Consider the following 18,514-nt stretch of genomic DNA (forward strand, 5'->3'; position numbering starts at 1 on the left):
ACCTTGTAGCAACTGCCGACTGTCCACCCCGATCGGGACATGAACTGTCCCGCTATCAACTGTAGTAGAGTAGGGCACTTGGCATGTGGCTTAAGCACTCCAATGAAAGGGTTGATAAGGAACGGCTGGCTTGGCAAGCTGATTGGTAATGGCACTTACTCGCAAAAAATGAAACGTCACCAATTTCTTCACATTTTCCAATTTCACTCCAGATTTCGAGTTTTATTGTCCACATGATCTGATCCTCCAAACTGAAATTATATTTCGATGCATGAAATCACTCCAAACTCCTAATTTGAAAACTATAGTACTTACAAAAGCAATGTATACAGTGATTCGTAGCGATGTAGATCAGGCTTTTAATGCTATGAGGAAGGTGAAGAAAAACATTTTGAGCGCTTTATTGTAAATAAACCATTGTGACCTGTTCCAACTTGAGGCATTGTTGAGCAGGCCGAACAAAATGGCGAATTGAGACCCCAACGAGGAAGAGTGAGGTTACCGAGGACGCATGCGCCTTAAGAACCCGTCAAGGCAGGACCGGATGAAGGGTATGGAGGGCCTAATGCTAATGGGAATGAAGGGCCTAAATATATGCAACAAATTCATAATTTGTAATTGCACATACATTAATGATTAATCACACACACAATGACAATTTGTCAAATGTAGTTTTATTTTTTTCCAATACACAAATTATCCAATATACAAAGATACAATATACACTATTATTCCAATAGAGAAATTATAGTTTTATTACAAGTGACTAAAGCGAGTGCGACTACAGTCCACACACATGTATTCAAAGTTTCAAACATAAATGTGCACTTTCCTGGCCTTGAATGTGGCAAACTCATGAATGATATCAAAGTTCAATGATCTCAGAATGTCACTCTCAATACTCAACAGGGACAAGGCAGTCAGATGATCTTGATTCATGGTCCATCGCAAAAATCGTTTGACCCTTTTCAGAAGAGAGAATTAATGTTCCCCACTACAATTACTGATCATCAGTGACAGATACAGCCGTAATGTCGTTTCAACATTTGGGAAACATTTGATCATGTTGGATTCAATTAGAATGCGGTACATCCAGACAACTTGGCTTTCGTCATCTGCCTTCTCAATATTTGAGGACGTAAAAGCAACAAATTGCTGAAATTCCTTGGTGAAATCCACTAGTAGATCATCTGGGTATTTATGACGTTTTTTTTATGCCTTCACTCACTTGTGCATTGGACATATTAGGCGACACATTTGTGAGAATGCTAAAAGTTATTTTCAACATCCTCGTATTTCTTTATCCCACACTCTAATTCACTTTTCAATTTGTCAATGATGCTCCTGAAGGTATTGACTCTGAATTCCTCTTTGGCGCTGAATGTGTGAGCAGGTTGCATCATCACATGTCTTTCGTCTCTTATAGCATTCGGCTGATTTGTATTCGTTATTAGTTCTTTCCATCTCCTGAGCTTCATACTCATCGATTGTCGCGCATTTGTTGAAGAAGAGTTTCCAGACTCCTCAGTAGGCTTACACCAGTGGCAATGTCAATTTGAGCACTTTGCAAGCGTAGACTGCATCTGTTGAATGGCTGAAGGATACCACTCAAGATCTCACACAAAATACCAGTCTCCAAAGTGTACATCACATCAATCAGGTTATTTGCATCTTTTCTAGTTTCTGTTTTTTGTGATTCATCACAACTGATTTTCTCCGGTGCTTCAATCTCTTACTATCGAGTGCAGCCTGTGGCTGCTGGTTGCATCATTGGTTGGGACATGGCTATGCCGCTGATGCAGTGTCCCCCTTACCAGTACACTGGTGCTCATTTTGCCGACCTCGGAAGGATGACAGGCTGAGTCAACCTCCTGATGTATTTTAATTCAGCGGCCAACTGGGCTTGAACTCAGGACCCTCGGATCCCAAGCCGCCACCCTAACCACTAAGCCAACACCAGGCATGCAAAGTTTTAATTTAACCAAACACCCAATTTTCACTCATCTATTTCCTTGGAGTTCTCTTCGAAGGCACGCAAAGTTTCAGACTGCTAGGTTTCATGGTTTTGGAGTTATGGAGGAGACACACACACTGACATACACACTTATTAGCATAGATATGTCCCTCTACCTTATGGCAACTGCTGACTGTGCATCCGATCAGGGTATGAACTGTACCACCGTCCACTGTGCACTCGGCAAGTGGCTTAAGCACTCAAGCAAGCACGCCAATTAAATAGTTGGCAAGCGATAGCTATGGCTGAATGTCCGAATTAGATAAATGAACACTTTTCTTTTAAAAGAGTCTAAACTGCTGCTAAATACAATTCTGGAGCTTAAATTTTGTAATTCAGCTTGGTTGAAGAGATTCTTAAGGTTATGGCATGTGTGGAAATTAAATAAAGCCACAAACACTGGCGTCTCCAGGCGTTTATAAGCAATGCAACGTATCCAGCAATTCGTAGCTATTATGAACAGGTATTCCATAATTATGAGTGAGGAAAGTGAAAAAAAAATAAACTTTAACGTTAAGAAATCACTGTGGCCTGTTCTAAATCAAGGAATGGTTGAGCAAGCCAAAAAACATGGTGGATTCAGACCCCAGCGAGGTAACCCAGGATACACGTTAAGACCCCAGAGAGCGAGGTGACCAAGGATAAGTCTGCGAAAGTATATAATTAAATAAGGCCATGATAATTAAATAAGTATATGATTAAATAAGGCTAACCGAGACGATCTACCCCCGTTAATCCACCCCAAACCCACCTCCTTCAAATTCCCTGCATTCCTTCCTGAAAGTCCCTTGTTTACCCTGTGTACCCCACCCTATCCCTCTCCCTTCCACAGATCTCCTCATGTCTCTGTAAATAAATGACTTATCCAACCAAGATCTTATAGTTTTGGATTTTTCATTAATTTTCTGGAATTTGTATAATTTGTTTTTCACTTGTAAATTTTGGGTTATGATGTGTAAGTAAAGGTAGAAAAAGTCTGATTTAATTCCAGGCTATATAAGTCAACAAAAGGTGAAAATTTTGAAAGGGGGTGTGGACTTTCTATCGTCACTGTATATGCATTAACATCAACAATTACATATGTACACATATACATATACATACGTATGCATATATTTTTGCTCCCACAGCACCAATCATTCCAAGCTTCTTGTATAGCTTGAGCCACCCAGGAAACACATCTGGAGATCCAGTTAAAGCTAACCGTGACAATGGGACTGGGTCATCTGTTGATGGGAACTCAAACCCCCAAAACAACGGAACGTGCCCTGAGGATAAGGACGCTCTGGTGCAGGAGAACATGTGGGTCGGTCTGCTCTTCGCCACCAAGGCCATAGTACAGCTCATCGCAAACCCAATCGTCGGACCACTCACTAACAGGTGTGCAGTGCTAATTAACCCGTCACCCCTCACAGTGTGGAACGGGGTTTTGTAATCGCTCCTGTCTGTCCAGGACATAATGTTTTTTGATCTTTTGTCATCAAATTTTCAACAAGCCTTTATTATGAGAATATGGATAAAATAATTTTTAAATTGGGTCAAAATGTGAAAGGGAAAAGTCATCGTAACGATAACAATCCCTTCTTAGCCCCACCGTAGTGCGTTAAGCCTGAGATGGGGAGTTGTTTTTTCTTGTCTTGGAGACGAGTTCCTGGAAGGTGGTTGCTCTGGGAAAAACCGATTGCATGAAGGCCCCTTCCCTGTAAACTGTTTATTTATTGTCAGGAAAACAATAAAAACGGTCCAGGGCTTCTCGGGGAACTTCTTGTTTTTGATCACCTTGAAGTTGAAATAAGAATGTTGTTCTTGCAAAATACTTCACAGTTCTTCACCAACACATGACTGAATACATTCTCCTCTCCTCTCTCCCCTCCCCTGCACTCTTCCCCACACCACTCTCTCTCCCCTCCCCCTTCTTCTCTCCCCTCCCCCATCCTCCCTCACCTCCTTCCACTCCACATTCCCCTCATTGGCCCTCCATTCTCACCTCAACCCTCCACTCTCCCCCTTCCCTCCCCTCCACTTTCACCTCACTGGCTCTCCCCTCACCCCTCCTCCTACTCGTCTCTCGCCCTCCCTCCACTTGGAAATAGAAATGGATCCTTTTGCCTGATATCCAATTGAGCTCACCCATGATGTCCACCTCTTAGGATTAAATAACCAATAATAATCATGGTACATAATGGCAGCACGTCAAGCACAAGATGTCCCATTTTATGAGTTTTTACTTCCGTGTTTCTTTATTTATTTACCATTGAACTTCATTGTGTTTGGCCAGGCCATCACTTTCTTTACCATTTCAGCTTATGTCATCATATCTTCAACAAACCTTTATTATGAGAAGATGGAGAACACAAACGAAGAAAATTTACAAATATATCTATATATTTAAACACTCCTGTGCTCCTCGAGCTGAAATTACTGCATAAAGCAACCACGAAGGCTGACACAATGGAAGGTGTTTGTTTATATAATCCTCGCCACCTGGTGTTGGCTTAATGGTTAGGGTGGTGGGCTTGGGATCTTAAGGTCCTGAGTTCATAAGGTCCTGAGTTCAAATCCTGCTCAGCTGTTGCATTAATACCAGGTGGGGTTAACTCGGCCTGTCATCCTTCCGAGGTCGGCAAAATGAGTGCCAGCATGCTGGTATACTGTGTCGGAGTGGCGACCCGTCCAGGATTGTGCCCAATAGCCAAGGAGACTGATTAAGCAGCACCAATGCTCTGCACAGAATATGGTCCCAATCTCCTTCGAGCCACCAGGGTTTAGTTGATTAGGTGAGAGCTGATTGTCTATTCCCTCCATTCACAGGTGAGAGATGTGGGTGGGTCTTTCTTTATTATTTATATATTCACTGCTTTTGACATTTGCATGTGGTACATGCTTGGGAGCCTCATTGGTCTGCATTGCTGTCTGCACTGTCGCTGATGATTTGCCAACAAGTAATGAAACCGGTCTAGAAGCTGAGGGGATGTATTGCATTGGGATTCTCATGTGTGTCCTATTTGTGAACGTCTTTATAGCTGTGGAGGAACTCTGGGAAGTGTTTGAAACAGCATAGTGCTTACCTTGTGTAGGCCTTCTTGGTTTCTTTTCGCAGCAGTTTTGGCTAGAGGAGCATGTGAGGTGTTATTACCTCTGCCACTGAAAGTGAAAGAGGTTATGTTTTCACCCCTTTCCATCAGTTTGTCTGTCTGTTTGTGTTCAGGATATCTCAAAAAGTTGCTGAGGATCTGGAGGAAATTTTGTGGACTGGTTCGGTGTGTGACAAGGACAAACTGATTAGATTTTGATGAAAATCTGGACCCAGATCCAACTACTAGAATTTTTTAAGTGATTCTTCACCATTGAGAGATAGGGCTCAGAAATGGTATATGGAATGATATCTCAAAAAGTTGTTGACGGATTCAGGTGAAACTTGGTGGACACATTGGGTGTATGAGAAGGAAGAATTAATTCAATTTTGGTGAAGATCCGGATCTGATAATTTTTTTAAGTGATTCTTCACCATTGAGAGGTGGGGCCAAAAACGATACATAGCATGATATTTCAAAAATGTATTGGGCCCGATTTGTTCTTGTGGATCGGGCATTACGTGGCGGAGGTACATGCTCCACGGAGTGCGCTTCTAGTTTATTCATATCATCTTAGCCACCAGGGTTTCGTTGATTATCTGAGAGCTCATTGGCTATTCCCTCCATTCACAGGTGAGAGATGTGGTTGAGTCTTTCTTTAATATATATATATTTTTTTTTTTTGTATACCTTGGTCGAGGCTCGTATGAGAGCAAACACACAACTCACAGCAAGGAGGCATGAGACAAGAGGGGCGGGAGTGGAAGGGACAAAACAGTGGGGAACAGACATATTAGGTGAACTGTGGGAGAGGGATGGGGATGGGACGGGGAACATGGCGAAGAGAAGATGGACATTTCAGGGACTTTCAGGAAGGAAAGCAGGAGAAATGAAGGAAATGGGCTTGGGTGGATTATCGGGGGTAGAAAAGATCGAGGATTTGGATGGGGGAAGATAAGAGGTGGTGGTGAACAGCTGTTTTGAAAGCCTGGAGGGAAGAATGGGAAAGAATAGAGTGAGGAAGTTTATTCCAAAGGCGGGAAAAAAAGAGGAATGAAAGAGTGAAGATGAGCAGTGATTCGTGATTTTGGTAGTTTTACCAGAAGGGGGTTGTTGGCGGACCTTGAGCGCCCTGTGGAAATGTGGTGGGGACAAATCGCAGAGAGAGCAGGGGGGGCAAGGCTGGAGAGGAGTCGGTAGAAGACAGAAAGACCACCGACCAACCTGCGGTGATTGAGTGAGAGGCCCAAAGACTCAGCTTCATTGCGGGAGATGCCGATGATCTTAAATGCCCTGGTTTCGACAGCGTGAAGCCGAGAAAGGTGGGAGGCAGGAGCACCAGCCCAGAGGGGAGAGCAGTACTCCATCAGGCTACAGACAAAAGCTTTGTAAGTGGTCAGGAGCTCAAGAGGGCCGAGGAAGGACTTAGCACGACGGAGGATTCCCAGTCGGCGACTGGCTTTTGAGGCGAGGTTGGAAATGTGACTTTCCCAGGAAAGGTCATGGCAGATAGTGAGACCTAGAAGCTTGAAAGAAAAGACTTCTTCCAGAGGATTGTTGAGAAAGTGGATGGGGGATGAAAGTGGAAAGATGAGAAAGTGGATGACCGTTTTGTAAACGGTCCTTTCGAAGAGACATAGTGAGAGTGTGAGATTTGTCTGGATTGAAAGACATGTTCCACGTGTTGGACCAGTTTGTGATTTTATCCAGATCTGCAGTGAGTGAAGAAGCTGCTGCTTGCCGGTCTGAGGGATGACAGATGGTACGGCAGAGGGTGGAGTCGTCGGTAAAGAGAAATAGAGGATTTTCCAGAGAGTCCGAGAGATCATTGATGAAAACCAGAAAAAGAACAGGGCCCAGAACGCTACCTTGAGGAACTCCAGCCTGCACAGGAAGAGGGGATGAAAGAACTCCATTTAGGGCCACACGTTGACTGCGACAGGAGAGGAAGTCTGCGAGCCATGAGTGGAGATGGCCTTGAATACCATGGGAAGAGAGTTTGGTGAGTAGGGCAGGGTGCCAGACTGTGTCAAAAGCACGTGATATGTCCAGGGATACGGCTCGGATTTCCTGTCTGGCATTGAGGACCTCCATCCATTGAAGGGAGAGCAGAAGCAGCATATCCAGGGTAGAGTGACCTGGTCTGAAACCAAATTAATGATTGGAAATCAAGCCATTGGAGAAGAGGAAGGATTTCATATCTGAGGCGATGATGGATTCCATCACCTTGCTGATGATTGGGAGAAGGCTGATTGGTCTGTAGTTATAGGGATCTGTTTTTGCACCTTTTTTATGCAGGGCAGTGATGTTAGCAGATTTCCAAGCAGATGGCAGATGACCTTGGGCAAATGAGAGGGTGAATAGAACAGAGAGAGGGTGAGCAAGAGCAGAAGAGCAGGCTTTGAGGACACGTGGGCTGATGCCGTCTGGACCGGTTGCAGAATCTGACTCGAGGTTTGAAAGCAAGCTCTCCACCTTGTCAGGAGAAAAGGATACAGAGTCCAGGGACAGTTGGGTGCGACTGGGTAAAGTGGGTAGAGATAGTGATGGGTTTAGGACACAAGATTTGGCTGCAAACACCGAGTTTAGACATTCAGCTTTATCACGTGTGGAATCAGCAGTGCGGCCATTTGAGGTAAGGGAGGGGATGGAGGGGGAACATACACCAGAAACAGATTTGATTAAACGCCACCAGGATTTTGAGGAGGGAGAGAGGTTTGAGAGTTCAGACTTGAGATGAGAAAGATGTTGTTTCCTGCCTCTCCTGAGGGTAGATACACACTTGTTCCGAGCTTTGTGGAAAGAACTGAGATTGCCCTCAGTTGGGTTTGCTTTCCATGAGGCAAAGGCAAGTTGTTTCAGGACAACTGCCTCACCACAAGCTTCAGTAAACCAAGGGCAGGAGGAAGGGTAAGACAACTGAACACGAGAGGGGATAAATCTGTGCATGAGGGAGAGCAAGTTTCTTTGAAAGAATTCCCAGGATGAGTTGATGTTTGAGAAAGTAGTGATAGGAGACCAGTCTGTAAGTTTGATGGCTGCTCGGAGACCCTGCCAGTCGGCTTGAGTGAAATGCCAGACTCGACGGCGGTGAGGTGGTTCTCTGATAACAGCCAGAGAGATGTCCACTTTGACAAGGACGTGGTCAGAAGAACCAATTGGAGCGAAGGAAGAGCAGCAGATATTGTCAGGGAAATTTGTCAAAATCAGATCCAGAAGAGATGGAGTACCATTGGTTGAGATCCGGGTCGGGAAGTTGACCGATTGAGTCAGTCCCAATGAGTCGCAGAAAGCTTTTGCTGAGGTGCCATGGCAGGTGAGAGAGGTACCCACGCCGAGCCAACTGGCGTGATGACAATTGAAGTCACCACATAAGAGGAAGAGAGAGTTTGGATGAGAAGATAGAAGATGGTCCATGTTTTCGGATAGTGAGGTGTAGATGGAGTCATCACTGTTCAATGGACGGTACAGTACACATATAAACATGAGGTGGAAGTGGAGGGGAAGCCGTAGCCAGAGGTATTCCTGGGGGTGTGGGGGAGTGAGAGCAGTGCATGGAGAGTGAGGAATAGAGTTTTTGATGAAGAGAGCAACACCTCCACCAGGACGAGGCTCAGGTCTGTCATACCGGAGGAGGGAGTAGCCAGGGAGAGATACTTGGGAGTCAGACACGTCTTGGGAGAGGAAAGTTTCTGTTAGGCAGATAATGTCTGGTTTGTCAGTGGCAACCTGTATTCAGTCAGGTCAGGTTCGATCTGTGACCTGCTACAGGTACCATGTAAACCTGTACTAACCTGTTCCATGGTCGGGTTGTCGGCGACTAAACCGTCTCCCCCACCAGGTTTTCTGGTGAGGAGGGTGTTTGGATATGGACACCCAACAGGATTAAAAACAAAACCTGTCAAAGGGCGGAGGAGTTCCTTGTGAGCCAACGGCCATCCATATCTAGTGCCCAACTGTGTCTGCGGACGTCCTCCTGCAGTTGGGTTACTTCTTATGAGGAGGTTGGTGGCAGGATTTGCACTCCGGCCACCGTAAAACCCTTCATTCTGCAAAACGCAAAAACGCAAAAAAATCTGAAAACCCACTCCCGTGGGGAGTACCTTCCTGTGCAGCTTCCCTTCGCAGGGCAGCTCACCGGATGACGGGATTGGGGCAAAGCCTTCGGGACCCCCAATCTTTGAAAGGAGGGAAACCACGGGGTAACATCCATGGGTCAGATTGCGGGAGAGTGTGTCGGAGTGGTGCTGAGGTGTCGTCCAACAGACGGTGGGCTCCTTGGGTAAACCTGAGGCGGTTCCTTCGGGTAGGTGCCTCGAATGTCCTATCCCTAAGAGAGGATGATCAACTGTCTCTGTTATCATCTGAGCTCAAGCGTTTGGACATCGGGATTGCAGCTCTCTCTGAGGTTCGGAGACCGGATTGCGGCGAGATAATGGTGGGTGGTTACACCTACTATTGGTCTGGTCGCTCTGATGGTTACCATACCCAAGGAGTTGCTGTAGCTGTGTCCAATAAGCTGACCCCAATGATAATTGAGGTAACACCGGTCAACGAGCGTATTATGAGATTAAGGATTCGCCACTCCTTAGGTGTCATTTCCCTGGTCTCTATTTATGCTCCGACTGAGGCGAGTGATCTCACCGTGAAGGACACATTCTACGCCACACTCAAGTCTGTGGTTGATCAGTGCCCCAGACGAGATACACTTCTAGTCTTGGGGGATTTCAATGCATCGACTGGAACTGATAGGGATGGTTATGAGGTGTGTGTTGGTCCCCATGGGTCAGGAACTATGAACCAGAATAGCACTAAGTTCCTTGACTTTGCAAGAAGTCATGGACTTAGGGTGGCTGGTTCATGGTTTCAGCGCCCGCAAGCTCATCGCTGGACTTGGTATTCCAACGCTGGCGGTGTGGCAAAGGAGATTGACCATGTCCTCATTGACGGTCGTTGGAGGATGATCCAGAACTGCAGGGTCTACCGGAGTGCTCAGTTCCTCAATACTGACCACAGGCTTGTTGTAGCAACTCTAAAGCTACACCTTAAATCCTGGAGAATGGTACCATCCCAGCCTAGACTGGATGTTGCCAAGCTCAGGGATGAGAGAGTAGCTGAGGAGTTTGCGAACAGGCTGAGTGGACACTTGGGGGGTCTGGGTGCTTTGGGGGGTCCTGAAGAGTTGTGGAGCACCTTCAAGACCACCGTCCTTGATGTTGCCGGCGGATGCCTTGGAGTTCACCGCAGGGCAAAGAAGAATTTTGTCTCTCAAGGGACACTGGATACCATTGACCAGAGTCGCAGGGCCAGGCTGAATGGCAGAGCTGAGCTGTTCAAGGAGCTGAGGCGTAAAACTGTACGTGCACTGAGGGTGGACAAGGAGGCCTATGTGCGAGGAATCTGTGAGGGGGTAGAGCATCACCTGTGGACAGGTGATTCTCGTCCCGCTTACAGGGGAATTTGCGCATTACGTTCATCCAAGCCCATCCCTCGGAGCACTGCAGTTCGAGCAGAGAGTGGTAGGCTCTTGACAGAGGAGTCTGAAGTGAAGGCCTGCTGGGCCGGTTACTTTGAGTGGTTGTACCAGGCTGATCCCCCAGCTGTCGAGTTGGACGTCAAGGGTGTTACAATCCCTGTTGCTGACCCTCGAATCAACTGTGGTCCACCTACGCTTGTGGAAACACGGGCTGCGGTGAACCAGTTGAAACGGGGCAAAGCTCCAGGGATCTGTGGCATCCATGCTGAACTTCTCAAGGCTGGTGGAAATGCTGCACTCGTGTCGTTGCATGCAGTTTTGTGCTCTGCCTGGAACACAGGCATCATCCCAACTGACTGGAAGAGGGGCCTTGTTGTCCCTCTCTGGAAAGGAAAGGGTGATCACCAAGACTGCAACAACTACCGAGGGGTGACGCTGCTCTCAGTGCCGGGCAAGGTCTTTGCTCGGATAATTCTTGATAGGGTTCGCCACCATCTGCTTGAGCACCAGCGTCCAGAGCAGTCAGGCTTTACACCAAAGAGGTCAACGATTGACCGTATCCTTGCACTTCGTGTCCTCACCGAACGCAGATGAGAGTTTCGGCAGGGGCTGCTTGCAGCCTATGTTGATCTCTGTAAAGCGTTCGATTCAGTGAATCGGGATGTCCTCTGGAGGATTCTTGGTCTTCGTGGGGTGCCACCGAAACTGATCGATCTGATGTCTGAACTCTACTCTGGTACTGAGAGTGCTGTGAAGTGTGGTGGTACCATCTCTGACTTATTTCCAGTTGTTACTGGAGTCCGTCAGGGATGTGTACTTGCCCCCACACTTTTCAGCCCTTGTATGGACTGGATTTTTGGGAGGATGTCGGAGAGATCAAGTTGCGGTGCATCGTTTGGCAATGTCAAGATCTCGGACCTTGATTTTGCAGATGATGCAGTCATCTTTGCGGAGACTTTAGACATCCTCTTGGGGGCCCTCGAGGTGCTGAATGAGGAGTCGGAGCCGTTGGGATTACGGATTTCTTGGGTCAAAACTAAGATCCAGGCTTTCGGTGACATCTTGGATGCTGCTGTCCTGTCTGTGTCTGTTTGTGGTGAGGATGTTGAGGTCGTGGATAGATTCACTTACCTTGGCATTGATATTCATGTCTCCGCAGGTTGTGAGCCGGAGGTCAATAGACGTCTGGGTCGGGCCTGGGGAGTCATGGATTCACTGGATCATGGGGTGTGGCGCTGCCGGTACCTGTGCGGGAGGACGAAAGTCCGAGTCTTCAGGTCCTTGGGACTTCCAGTCTTGCTCTATGGGTGCGAGACTTGGACTTTGACCAAGGATCTGAGACGGAGACTTAATTCCTTTGGTACCAGGTCTCTTCGGAGAATCCTTGGCTATCGCTGGTCGGATTTTGTGTCCAACGAGCGGTTTCTGAGAGAGACTCGGATGAGATTTGTTACCTGCATAGTCCGTGAGCGTCAGCTGCGGCTGTATGGACATGTGGCTCGTTTTCCTGACGCTGATCCTGCTCACCAGATTCTCTCAGCGAGGGAGTCTCATGAGTGGAGGAGGCCAGTGGGCCGACCACGTGCCTCATGGTTGCAGCAGGTTGACCATCATCTCAAGGAGATGGGGATGGGCCTGGCATCTGCCTGGGGGATGGCCAGACGGAGGCCCCTGGAGTACCGGCGGAAAGTGGACGCAGCGACGCGCTGTTCTGGCACATGCTCCCATACCTGACCTGAACCTGTATGGAAAGATCTGAAAGGTTTGAGCGAAGGCCCCGGATATTTGAGGTCCACACTTTTAATGAAGAGGAAGGGGAGGAGGCTTTGGGTGCAGGAGGTGGAGGGGGAGGGGGAGGGTAGGACAAGGGACGAGGGGGGCAGGTAAGGAGGGTTGCTGAAGGAGTGTGGGGTATTGCAGAATAGCGAGGAGGGGCCGAAGGAGGAGGAGAAAAGGCTCTGCGGTGCTGGGGGAGAGGGGGGACAAGAGACAAGGAAGAAGGCAGTTGAGGATTTGAGGAGGTGGAGTGAAGAGATGGAGGTGAGAGGGCAGTGGAGGGAGGCAGGTTGGTGGATGAGAGGGGGGGCAAATTTGAGACTTCCGGTTCCGGATATATATATATATATTTCCGGATATATAAATATATATATATATATATATATATATATATATATATATATATATATATATATATATTTGCGAATTCGCACCCGCCGGCGTGCGAACGGCCACGTAACTCGAATCGCGGCACGTCGCCCACCAGACGGACATTTCTGTCGTGACCCTCTCGGAACAACGCCGGGAGCTAGTCACGGGTGGGGGTTTAACCTCACCACGATCGTGCCAATTGCTCACCCGCGCAGGATAGGGTTGCTCGCCAAATTCGATCTACCTAAGTACCTGCGCGAATGGTCGACCGGGCGATCGTACCACGCCACATGCCGACTCTGGACACGAACAACTTAAGCGGTCCGTTCCGTGCTACAGTGATAACCGAGCGGTGTTATCGTCGGCCTTGACGGTTCCGACTAATTACCGGGATGTTGCACCCACTACAAACCCCTTACGTGATGCAAGATGGAAATTCAAACGAAGGAAAGGGTGCAGCAAAATGGGGAACAAGTTCACACAAGCATGTTTATTTCACACAGACCAGCACAGAAGGCACGTATTTACAGTCGCAAAAATCAAAATGCACATATAAAGCAAAAGAAGAGTTAAAACCGAATACGCGTACACACGGCAACACTTAAACAGTTCTACTTGTCGGACAGGCGCCACCCACAGTCATTTACACAAACCCAAAGAAAAGAAAGGACTTCCCTTGGTGCGGCCGTCGAGTCCTCCCACGACCTCCACTCCTAGCTCCGTCTCCTTCGCCGTCCTCCACTGCTGACTCGACCAGACTCGACGACGACACAGCTCGACTTCAACGAGCTCCTCGGGCTCCACGAGCTCCACACTGACGCAGAGACACTCGACCACGACGACACAGCTCGGCGATGACCCAACAACGACTTCAGACGGAGGCGAGTTTCACGAGTCAGGGAGAGAGTGAGAGGAAGAGGGAGGGCGCAGAAAGAGGGAGAGAACGCGCCCGCCCGTGTCCGACTTTTATAGCGCGGGGCTCCGCCCTTCACTCCGCCCTGTTTTCGGCTCCACCCTCCTTCGAGAGGGTTCTCGAAAAGGGGCGTTCCCTCACCCCGACCGCCTCACATTGTCCATCCACCAATCGGCGGCGAGCCGCCCTTCCCCCCTTCCCTCGCACCAAGTGCGGGGAAGAATGGCGGGGAAAGCCCACCAGCATCGTTGGCGGTTTTTGTTCGTTTGAAATCAAAGCTAGAGAAAGAAAAACGACTAACTGGAGGATCGCAGCCCGAATGGATCACATAAATTCCCTCTATGCAGCGGGTTTGGGCTAACTACACATGTACCTATCGAGATATCTCACCTGAGGGCCCTTTATGGTGTAATGCGAATTTCCACAGCCGTAACAATATATATATATATATATATATATATATATATATATATATATATATATATATATATATATATATATATATATATATAATATATATATATATATATATATAATATATATATATATATATATATAATATATATAATATATATATATATAATATATATAATATATATATATATATATATATATATATATATAATATATATAATATATATTATATATATATATATATATATATATATAAATATATATATATATATATATATATATAATATATATATATATAATATATTATATATATTATATATATATATATACACACACACACACACACACACACACACACACACACACACACACACACACACACACACACACACACACACACACACACACACACACACACACACACACACACACACACACACACACATACTGTCGGACTCCACTATTTGCGGATTCGCCATATTTGGAAACCCCACGTATAAGACTTGAAGATTGCAGTCCATCGACGATCCCCATCGAACTTAGCAGAACTCAAGAAATGTTCAGGTGAAGAATGGGCAAATATTTTACCATATCACTGTTGTTGCGCGCTGCCTCTGTGCACAGAAGTGAGTGCACCAGTTACCCCAAGGGGAGCATGACAGAAAGTTTAACAGACCACAATTAAGTGTTCCATCTATTGTTTAACAGATGAAACAGAAGAATATTTAATACCAAATTTATTGTTGCGGTGCTCGAGTCGTGGGCGGGGGTACTACAAGGGGGAGGTGGGGTGGCTGTCCCTGGTTTCTCTCCAGACTCACCAGGAATCACAGGCTGTCGCACACGAATAAGTTGGTGTCGCAGCATGTCGCAAATCGACCGTGAATGCCAATAATTTGACCACGTGACCCAGTGTCCTCCATCTGACTACTGTTGAACTGGGAACGCGTGGTCGCCTTATCGGGAAATCACGCCCTCGATGTGTACTTGCGTTACTTACCGTATCAGGTGCAACCGAGCAAAACTGCCAAGTACGCACTGGCTTATAGGCAGATTTTGGGGGTATAACTTCCCGGCTAGGCTGTGCGGACCATGCTAGACCAATGAAGGAAAAGACAAAAACGAGCTGAGTACATTTATAACAATGCAGATTTTTTTTAACTAGCGAGGAAAATTATATTTAACAGGATGGGTTTATTCACAGATGTACAGCAAGGGAAAGCAAGGAATTCATTGGTGCGATAAGAGAAATGCAATATTCACAAAAGAAGACACAGTGCTGATTTACACCGATAAACTTAGATGGTCTTAACTTATACTATACATGACAGGCATCATCACACGTCCACCCATTGAAAATTAGAGATAGCCCAGAAAGATGAGAGGCCGTTGAGGACTAGCGACCTTGTGGTACCTGGCGCGTTCGGTGGACCGGTGCAACTCAATCACTTAGGAAGGGGGAGGAGGGAGGAAAACTGAAGGTGTCTATGGTGTGGGAGTGAGTGGTGCAAATGCAGCGCAGCATGTCGTGTGGCGTGGTGTCAGAGGAAAGTGTAAGAGGTGTGAGTCAGTCAGGTCACTCTGAAAAGAACGGTTGTGCGGGACTTGCCCTAGCCGATTGATCTTGTGCGTCCACAGTGGATGAGATGTACACTACCGGTGAAAAGTTTTAGAACACCCCCATTTTTCCAGTTTTTACTGAAATTTAAGCAGTGTAATGTTTCAATGGACTCTGAAATTAAAGCATAGAACAAATAAACAATTGCAGACAAAAAAGAAATCATGGAATAGTTTTGTTGAACAAAATTTAATCTAAATATTTGACGCATCAAAGTAGCCACCTTTTGCAGACATAACAGCCGAACATACTTGTGGCATTCTTTCGACAATGAAAGTCAAATATTGTTCGGAAAGTTCTTCCCAACACTGTTGCAGAAGTTCCCACAAATGTGTTGCACTTGTAGGTTGCTTTGCTTTCACCCTTTTGTCCAGTTCATCCCAAACCAGCTCGATGGCATTTAAGTCTGGAGACTCTGCTGGCCATTCAATGACTTGAAGCCTAACGTCTTGTTCTTTTCTTCCAAGATAGTTCTGACATAGCCTGGCGGTATGTTTTGGGTCGTTATCTTGATGTAGGATGAACCCCTGACCAACTAGGCGTAGACCAGAGGGTATTTCATGGTGCTGCAAAATACTGTGGTAGCCCTTTCGGTTCAGGGTGCCAGTCACTCTGTGCAAGTTGCCAACTCTGGATCCAGCAAAAGAGCCCCAGATCATCATGCTTCCTCCTCCATGTTTGACAGTTGGTGTTACACACTGAGGAACCATCCTTTCGCCTACTCTTTGGCGTACAAAAACCCTGCATGATGAACCGAATATTTCAAATTTTGATTCATCGGTCCATAAGACCTTCTTCCAGTTTTCAGTCGTCCACTGGCAGTGCTTCATGGCCCAGGCAAGCCTCTTCTTCTTATTTTGCCATCTCAGCAATGGCTTTCTTACTGCCACTCGACCTGTCAAACCTGCAGCTCGAAGTCTTCTCTTCACAGTTGAAACTGACACTTCCTTACTTCGACCAGTGTTAAGCTGTGCTTGAAGCTGCTGTCCGGTGAGCCGCCTATCACGCAAGCTGTTGACTCTCAGAAACTTGTCTTCTGATTGTGTTGTGGCTTTGGGTCTGCCAGACCTCTTCCTGTCAGAGTTTCCTCCAGTTTTCAAGTGCCTTTTGATGGTGTAAGAAACTGGACTCGCTGACACCTTGGCTTCCTTTGCAATCTCTCAAAAGGAAAGACATACACTTTTAAGGGTTATAATGGTCTGTCTGTCTACCTTTGTTAATTGTCTTTTTCTCACCATTATGATTGCAATATTCTACTTCCTGCAGTGCGATATTGTCCAAATAATGCTTCAGAGGGTGCAGCAACACAGTCTGTTCCAACACTGCTTTTATACAGACAGAGGGTTTGTAACTTATCAACAAAAGATTGGACACCTGTCGGAATTCTTTGCATAAACTTTCAAGCCTTAATTTAATTCCATTGCTGCAGAACAGCTGCATTTGCTAACCCATTACTTGTTCCCTGAAAAGGGCCTTTTTAACAACTCTGAAATTTACATTATTTTTCAGTTTTTGGTAACCTAAACTTTTTTTAACCTCTGGCAGTTTACCTCTTAGCTTTGTACCATTTCAGGTTATTCACTGGACTTGAACTGCTTAAATTTCAGTAAAAACTGGAAAAATGGGGGTGTTCTAAAACTTTTGACCGGTAGTGTAGATGGGAGAGAAATATGTGTGAGAGAAAGACTTCGAAGTTGTGCGAGGGTCTGTAAATGTGAATGTTGGTTGTTAGTTGCAGCCGAAAACTGAGCGTCGATGACCCGGGGGTGATCCCAGCCCGTTTTGGCAATCGTTTGCTCCACCCCGATCTCCTCGCTCGGCTGCACCACCCTCTCCTCTCGGTCGCGCTGACTTGTGGCGAGATTTGCTCGGACACTACAGAGCTTTTGTATGACCGCCTCGAGAAGTGAAGTCTGCTGCGATTGTAAGCTGAGTTGCTCATTTTATGGGCCCTGAATGGGGAGAGGAGCCAATAATCGGATAAAAACAATGCTGTATGCATTTCCGAGCTCCCCCATTGGTGCATAGCAGTCGCCCCACACCGTAGCCATGCCCCGCCAGGATTCGGAATCAAAAATGGCTTCATTCGTTCCTGCGCTGCACCATGCATTAGAGCTCCCTGATTAGCATGGGGTGAGAGTTTTTGTGAGTGCTCTCCGGCCCCGAATGTGCGCTGTGCTCCATTTAAGTGTGGTTATTTGGGAAAACCCCAGAGATATCCGTATGTCTTTGAATGTACCACAGCGCATGGTTGCGCTTCGAGTTACTCGCCGAAACACTCTGATTCTCATTATCCTTCCTCCTTTTGCATCCTCTGAGTCTGCGGTAAGCGTCCAAGGAGTTTATGGCAGTTGTGGCGGTAATAGGAAGGTGAGAGAATTGTTGTGACGTTTGCGGTGAAGTGATTGGGGGATGTGGTTGTAGATGTGGGGTTGCGGCGAAGAGGCTGGAGGAGTTGTTTGTAGCTGTGGCGTTTGTGGTGAAGGCATGGATGTCGGTTGCTGTGGGGATTTTTAGAAGATATGTGCAGTGGTTATGGTGAGTGTTGTAACGTTGTGATGAGCATAATGAAGGTCTGAGGTGAGGAGGCAGTTGGATTTTGGCGCGCAGTTTGAATGGAAAATGGCGCGCGTATGCAAATGAACCTTGCTGTGCTTCCTCGCATTCCTGGCGTCATTATTTTCCTGTATGCATGCTTGTGTGGTTTGTGTATGAGGTAAAGTAAACTAAAGGGATGAAATAAAAGAAAGAATGGAGGATTGAAGACGTAAATAAAAGCCCTACGCAACGCACCTTTCCCATTTACCCACAAGACATATGGAAAGGACTGACTAAACAAATACTAATGAAATAACTG

The 18,514-nt window shown here is 46.5% G+C and overlaps 1 protein-coding gene across 5 annotated transcripts in view; it reads left to right on the plus strand.

Moving 5' to 3' along the window:
* The window catches only part of LOC147033760 (synaptic vesicular amine transporter-like), a 201,397-nt gene that overhangs the window by 39,029 nt on the left and 143,854 nt on the right, over nt 1-18,514 (plus strand). For all 5 annotated transcript variants that reach the window (XM_085870347.1, XM_085870353.1, XM_085870362.1 and 2 more), the window contains one exon: nt 3,145-3,394. In XM_085870347.1, the coding sequence (XP_085726473.1) occupies nt 3,315-3,394 (80 nt within the window). In that variant the 5' untranslated portion in view covers nt 3,145-3,314. The remainder of the gene's footprint in view (nt 1-3,144; nt 3,395-18,514) is intronic.

This window comes from Eptatretus burgeri, chromosome 1 (assembly GCF_056783735.1).
Source record: "Eptatretus burgeri isolate ZD-2024b chromosome 1, Ebu_testis_v1, whole genome shotgun sequence".
Lineage (NCBI taxonomy): Eukaryota > Metazoa > Chordata > Myxini > Myxiniformes > Myxinidae > Eptatretus > Eptatretus burgeri.